General features: G+C 48.0%; 2 protein-coding genes and 1 non-coding gene across 3 annotated transcripts; all 3 read left to right on the top strand.

The window, feature by feature from the left end:
- Positions 1-270: 270 nt before the first annotated feature.
- LOC131103412 (mitochondrial glycine transporter A-like) lies at positions 271-4,230 on the top strand (the record flags this gene model as incomplete). Its single annotated transcript, XM_058049689.1, has 8 exons — positions 271-284; positions 765-895; positions 1,036-1,150; positions 1,319-1,403; positions 1,480-1,659; positions 1,803-1,971; positions 2,759-2,913; positions 3,046-4,230. Coding segments are annotated over 8 exons (972 nt in total), but the record flags the coding sequence as incomplete, so codon positions are not given.
- Positions 4,231-4,371: 141 nt separating this feature from the next.
- rpsa (ribosomal protein SA) lies at positions 4,372-6,857 on the top strand. The gene is made up of 8 exons (XM_058050091.1): positions 4,372-4,466; positions 5,250-5,420; positions 5,506-5,624; positions 5,855-6,100; positions 6,193-6,321; positions 6,386-6,545; positions 6,614-6,646; positions 6,720-6,857. The coding sequence occupies exons 2-8, from the start codon at positions 5,288-5,290 to the stop codon at positions 6,812-6,814; spliced, it is 915 nt and encodes a 304-aa protein (XP_057906074.1). The 5' UTR covers positions 4,372-4,466; positions 5,250-5,287; the 3' UTR covers positions 6,815-6,857.
- LOC131103878 (small nucleolar RNA SNORA62/SNORA6 family) lies at positions 5,657-5,797 on the top strand. Its single transcript, XR_009119714.1, has one exon. It is a non-coding gene; the product is annotated as a small nucleolar RNA SNORA62/SNORA6 family (small nucleolar RNA).
- Positions 6,858-7,060: the final 203 nt, after the last annotated feature.

Raw genomic sequence — 7,060 nt, 5'->3', positions numbered from 1 at the left:
TAGGAGAACCACGTGCCGTTACGTCACACGCAGCCAGCCAATCGGAAGCTACGCTCTTGTCAATGGGCGTGGTTGCTCGGTGACGTTCACGCCCCCAGCAGTCAGGAACCGGCTAGCGAGACGAAGAAGCACTTTGGTTGTTTAATGTCCTCGCCGAGGTCAGGCGGTGCCAACATCTGTTAACTTTCGCTTTTTAATGTCAGGGTTGAGCTCTTGAAGCTCTTGTAGGGGTATATTTCTTAGGAGTATCTTAAAGGAAGTATTTAATCCACATCGGGGAACAGGTATGTACAGCATTACGATCTTATCTTCACCGCACAATGTTTGCTTTATGCAAATGTACATTTCAATTAAAATGATCGAATATAAGAGCTGAAATCCGGTTTGATTCCAAAGTGCTAGCACAGTTTAGATCTGCTTTAATTCCATGATATGTTGTCTTTATACATATTTACATATTTGTGGAACCCTTCAAGCCTACTTCAGGTACGATGATGTCTAATGACTTACAGTAATCGAAGAGGATCCACATTAGTTTGGAGTGTTTTATGGGGGGGGGCAAGCATCCTAATAGCTGACCTTTGCTTTGTTAATAAGTAGCTTTGTGTCATGTCAGCTGATCATCTGTAATTGTAATACACAAAGAAACAAACAAGACTGGCGTGTCCTCTCCAGAGGTCAAGACAGGCTTTGCTTTGCTTTTTAAATAGTGATGGTGGAGGCAGGAGAGCAGCTGTCACTGTCACATGTTCTCCATTTTGAAGAAGCAGGATTGATGCTGAACTGAGAATTGTGCAACAGCCTGGTGTTTTTTGCTGTCGGGTACAAAGTCAACATAGTCTCCAGAAGAGCCAAGGCCCAAGAAGGGAGCAGAACAACCATGGAACTGGCGCTGGTAACTTTTTATTCTAGAAGGTCTGAGTTTGTGGCCTGAACTACAGAAATAAGATAGGACGTCCTTTTTCCAACTTCTGTTGTGCCTTTCTTTCTTCGTGTTGTGTGGCGTTTGTGCACCACCCTGGTTGGCCCACCCAGCCATCAAAGCCTTCGTGTGTGGCTCTCTCAGTGGAACCTGCTCCACGCTCCTCTTCCAGCCGCTAGACCTGGTCAAGACACGGCTGCAAACCTTGCAGAGCACGGTGCAGCCAGGGTGAGGCTCAACGCACGCACACGCACGCGCACACACACGCACACGCACACACACACACCGCCTCCCTCCCTGGAGGTCAGCGTAGGCCCACCAAGAGTTAAGAACATGTCTGCCAGACAATTCGCCAGTTTTAGCATCCATTCTCCGTATGTCTCCGGTGGCGTTCAGCTCGGGCCGCATCGGGATGGTGACGGTGCTCCTGAATGTGGTACGGACAGAGAGGCTGCTGGGACTGTGGAAAGGCGCTTCCCCGGTACCAACAACAAGGACATCAATACTCGCCCCGAGACCCGTGTGTGAACAATGACTGTCTTCTCGTCTTCATTCAGTCCTTCATGAGGACCATCCCGGGTGTGGGCCTCTACTTCAGTACCTACCACTCCTTTAAGCAGCACGTCTTCCAGGAGAAGAGCCCGGGAGCGTTGGGGGCCGCGCTGCTGGGAGGCGGAGCCAGGGCGGTGGCGGGGGTCGTCATGCTGCCCGTTACCGTCATCAAGGCCCGATATGAGGTCAGAAACGGGACGCAAACGGGACGATCACGTGACCAGGGAGGGACGCCGCTTGTTCATACCTTCACACGCTTCTTCATACCTTCACACGCTTCTTCATACCTTCACACGCTTGTTCATACCTTCACACGCTTCTTCTCCAGTGCGGCAGGTACGGCTATCGCAGCGTAACCCAGGCCCTACGCCGCGTGTGTCGCACGGAAGGTCCCACGGCGCTGTACTCTGGCATGATGGCCACTCTGCTCCGAGACGTTCCTTTCTCTGGAATCTACGTCATGTTCTACGGCCAGCTGAAGACCTCTTGGCCAAGGGGTAAGACCAGGTCACCTCCACCAATTAGGGCGCTTTGCTGCCATTGGAAACCATCCATCCGTGCTGGTTATGCAGTTCATCTAACCAGTTGATCTAACCAGTTCACCTAACCAGTACATCTAACCAGTACATCTAACCAGTAGATCTAACCAGTACATCTAACCAGTAGATCTAACCAGTACATCTAACCAGTACATCTAACCAGTACATCTAACCAGTACATCCAACCAGTACATCCAACCAGTACATCCAACCAGTACATCCAACCAGTAGATCCAACCAGTACATCCAACCAGTACATCCAACCAGTACATCCAACCAGTACATCCAACCAGTACATCCAACCAGTAGATCCAACCAGTACATCCAACCAGTACATCCAACCAGTACATTTAACCAGTAGATCCAACCAGTAGATCCAACCAGTACATCTAACCAGTAGATCCAACCAGTACATCCAACCAGTACATCTAACCAGTACATCCAACCAGTACATCCAACCAGTACATCTAACCAATACATCTAACCAGTACATCTAACCAGTACATCTAACCAGTACATCCAACCAGTACATCCAACCAGTACATGCACCCAGTATTGAGTATGGAAGCCACCCATCCATCCAAAGTGTGAGTTGGGAGGTAGCTGGAGATGATAGCTAAGGTGAAGTAGGTCATGATGAATCCCAGGTGAGCTGCATGAAAGCCAGCTACGTGAAGCGCTACACGAGCAGGATGTAAGATGGCGAACGGTGCGTTGATCAGATGCTCATGTTGCTTCATTGAAGAGATCAGCGTGTCCGCTCCCCTGGCGAACTTCTGCTGCGGGACGCTGGCGGGCGTGTTGGCCTCGCTCATCACTCAGCCCGCCGACGTGGTCAAAACACTGGTCCAGGTCAACCCTCAGCTGAGGACGGCTGACGCTGTCCGATACATCTACGTGGTACGTGTCCCGCTCGGCTCGCCAGGACGTTTATTGGGCTGACGTGATCTTTGATCTTCTTTTCTACGTTACGCTGTGGTATGGTTGTCTCTCATGGATGAATTACTATCTTGATCTGTGGTCTTCTCCAAGGAACACGGCCTGAAGGGTTTCCTACGAGGGGCGGTGCCACGCTGTCTGAGGAGGACACTGATAGCCGCCATGGCGTGGACCATCTATGAGCAAATGATGCTGTATGTCGGACTGAAGTCTTGACGAGAAAGCCGAGGAGAAGATATGAGAAGAACTAAGGTCAAATGACCTCAATGGAGGTCAAATGTGACGGCGACGTGTCCTGTGGAGCCATCAGAGACGCATGGAAGAGACGCAGACGAGCAGGAAGGCGAGGCGGTGTACGGGTCGTCTACGTGGCACAGTGGCGGACGCTGTACTCCATCAGATGAACGGCACTTTTTACTGAGCTTTTAGCTGGCACACGTGGGGGTTGATGACCATGGCAGTACTTCCATGTCATCATGGTCCATCAACATGGAGGCCTTCAAACAATGTTTATGGCCAACCACGCATGTATTTCTCTGTTTTAGGACTAGAAAGCAAATCTTCAACGTTGAAAGCGAGGCGTGCTTCTTACCCCGCTCCTAAATTCTGTCAATCATTCAACAGAAGGCGTTGCCTCCACCTTTGAGACCTGAATCCCGACCCCTCATATGCTGCTGTGCGGTTATGACGGTTATGTCATTCTGGACCTGAGATCACCATGACAGTCTTAGTCTTAATGTCGTCCTATTAATCAACACACAAGCCAAAATACCCTGCTACGTATGAACCATCTAACGCGTCAACTTATGTTTACCTTCTCATCAAACGAGCCAAGCAAGACTACCCCAATCCTGGTGAGGTATTGAATTCTAGCCAGCCAAAAGGTTGCATCAGCTGCTGACAGATAAGCAGCAGGGGGGCTGACGTCATCAAACAGGACACTTGGACTCTGGCTAGTCCTGATATTGCAGTCTGGTTCAAATGTGCCCTGGTCATTGAGCCAGGTAGAGCCTGTGGCTTTTACTAATATTTGAACATAACTTCTTTGAAATGTCATTTCCTGGGTACACGACTTCCCTGGCAGTGACCCCACTCCACCCACGGGTGTCGTGTACATTTTAAGGTCACGTTGACTGGAACCCTTTATCTTCAGCAAATAAACTTGCGCCACGGGTCAGTGGACGTGTCAGCATTGTCTTAATATGGTCTTTCCATCGTGTCTGTCTTATTATGGGATGCCTATCCGACGTCAGAGCAGCGTGGTTAGTAAATGTCGCCACCCTTCGGCCAAATGACAGCACGCAAACCCGTCCAGTTGAAACTGACCTGATCTTAAAACAGCATGATTGTCCAATATTGCCACCGTTCGGCCAAAGACCAGCACTGCAACACTTCCGGTCGAAACTAAGCGACCAATCACAAGCTAAGAACGCTGCTATATAAAGCACGTGATTTCCTTCAGCGGCCTCTTTTTTCCACCGTGTGGTCAGACTTCTATACGGCGTTGTTTCGTGGTGAGCGTTTAACCAGCGTTTCGATCGTAATTCAACATAAACTGTCACAGGCGGTTTAATGAAACGCCACACTACTCCACCGTCACACACAATGCCGTTTTAAACAAAACGTGTGGCTTTTAAATCGTCTTGAAACGCGCGAACTTGCAATGCTAACATTCTAAGCTAGCTAGCTAACCAGCGACACGCGCTCACGTCATGCTCTCTCTCGCGGTGTATTGGGTATAAATGTTTCTTTATACATACTTTCATATACGTATTGTGTACAAATGTTTCCATATACATACTTTCATATACGTATTGTGTACAAATGTTTCTTTATACATACTTTCATATACGTATTGTGTACAAATGTGTCTATATACATACTTTCATATACGTATTGTGTACAAATGTGTCTATATACATACTTTCATATACGTATTGTGTACAAATGTGTCTATATACATACTTTCATATACGTATTGTGTACAAATGTGTCTATATACATACTTTCATATACGTATTGTGTACAAATGTTTCTATATACATACTTTCATATACGTATTGTGTACAAATGTTTCTATATACATACTTTCATATACGTATTGTGTAGAAATGTTTCCATATACATTCATATACGTATTGTGTACAATTGTTTCCATATACATACTTTCATATACGACTAGGCCTATAGAAGGCAACGGAACATACATTAAACATGTCTAGTTAATCGGAATGCAAAGGTTCTACTCATTCAGTCTTATGTTATTGTAATGGCGTATGCTGCCTGCTTTTTTCTAGCTCTCCCATCTCACCGTAACGCAGGGAAAGCGGTCACGATGTCCGGAGGTCTGGATGTCCTTCAAATGAAGGAGGAGGATGTGCTGAAGTTCCTGGCTGCAGGAACCCATCTGGGAGGAACCAACTTGGACTTCCAGATGGAGCAGTATGTCTACAAGAGAAAAAGTGACGGTATGTTTAGATGCAGATTAGCATCTGAATTTCCAGCGTTTTTGCTTTAGTCCAACCATCTGTCATGACCCTCCTGGCCCCTAAGGTGTGTACATCATTAACCTGAAGAAGACCTGGGAGAAGCTGCTGCTGGCTGCCAGGGCCATAGTTGCCATTGAAAACCCAGCTGATGTTTGTGTCATCTCCTCCAGGAACACGGGACAGGTTGGTTGCGCTGCAAGTTTATGAAATGTTCAAATGCATACTATTAAAACTGGACACCAATGTTGGTGTTCAGGTGTCGGAAGTGTGCAAGAGCAATGATGGCCAGGTTTTCGCTAACACCATGAGGACTGATGTCCTATGACTGGAGTTTGATAGTCACTTGGGTCACAATGAGAACCAGCCAAGCGAAGTAAATGAGACCAGTGGAATAAACCATTCTTTGTCTTTAGAGGGCAGTGTTGAAGTTTGCCTCTGCCACCGGTTCTACCACCTTCCATGGTCGTTTCACCCCCGGTACATTCACCAATCAAATCCAAGCAGCCTTCAGAGAGCCCCGCCTCCTGATTGTGACAGATCCTCGCGCTGATCACCAGCCGCTTACGGAGGCGTCTTACGTGAACATCCCCACAATTGCTTTGTGCAACACAGATTCTCCACTTCGCTATGTGGACATTGCCATCCCCTGTAACAACAAGGTGAGGCGTGGTGCCCATACCCACACATACCCAGGTATGTAGGCGTGCCAACGTTTACCTTTTACTTTACTGGCCCGTTGTACCCCTTGTAGGGTCACCATTCTGTGGGTCTGATGTGGTGGATGTTGGCCCGTGAGGTTCTCAGAATGAGAGGCACCATTTCCAGAGAACACCCCTGGGAAGTCATGCCTGATCTGTACTTCTACAGAGATCCCGAAGAGGTAAAACATTGCCTCGTATCTTTTTGAAGATGGCTGAACACTCATTACGTATTTTTCAATGTAGATCGAGAAGGAGGAGCAGGCTGCTGCTGAGAAGGCTGTTGGAAAGGAGGAGTTCCAGGGTGAATGGACTGCCCCTGCGGCGGAGTTTGCCCAACCCGAGGTTGCCGACTGGTCTGAGGGTGTCGCTGTGCCGTCTGTGCCCATTCAGCAGTTCCCTGCAGGTAGGATCACCCCCTTGCACCCCTTTCCTACCTCCAGTCAACGGCCTAATTGATTTGGTCTTTCCCAGGCACGCCGGCCGTGAAGCCTGAAGTCTACTCCGGTAAGATTTATCATGTTTACACAAATGGTTGAAGAGTCACCTGGCCTTGCTTATGAGAGTTTGCCCTTCACAGAGGACTGGAGCAATCAGCCTGCCACCGAGGACTGGTCCACTGCGCCCACTGCTCAGGCCTCTGACTGGGGCGGTGCCACCTCTGACTGGTCTTAAAAGTGCAAACTGGCATCAATAAAGTCACACAACGTTTTACGGATTCATGTTTTCTTATTCTTCAAATGAAAGCTGCATTGGAGACTTGCCATTGCAACAATTGTGAAACCATACAGTGCATTGTTTCTGCATTAAACTGATTAATATTGGGTGCCATGTCTACATAGGTCTAAGATAAGATGGCAGTGCAGGGACTTCCGTATGAAAGCCTTTACACAAATGGATAAATGCCATATTAGGAATGGT

This window comes from Doryrhamphus excisus, chromosome 15, assembly GCF_030265055.1.
Source record: "Doryrhamphus excisus isolate RoL2022-K1 chromosome 15, RoL_Dexc_1.0, whole genome shotgun sequence".
Lineage (NCBI taxonomy): Eukaryota > Metazoa > Chordata > Actinopteri > Syngnathiformes > Syngnathidae > Doryrhamphus > Doryrhamphus excisus.
This window is presented reverse-complemented; position numbering and strand designations above follow the sequence as displayed.

Bases quoted from the DNA above. Each gene is read 5' to 3' on its own strand.
- rpsa (XM_058050091.1), top strand. From the start codon at position 5,288: ATGTCCGGAGGTCTGGATGTCCTTCAAATGAAGGAGGAGGATGTGCTG. The intron at 6,322-6,385 runs GTAAAACATTGC...TTTTCAATGTAG, and splicing joins TCTACAGAGATCCCGAAGAG to ATCGAGAAGGAGGAGCAGGC. The intron at 6,546-6,613 runs GTAGGATCACCC...GGTCTTTCCCAG, and splicing joins CATTCAGCAGTTCCCTGCAG to GCACGCCGGCCGTGAAGCCT.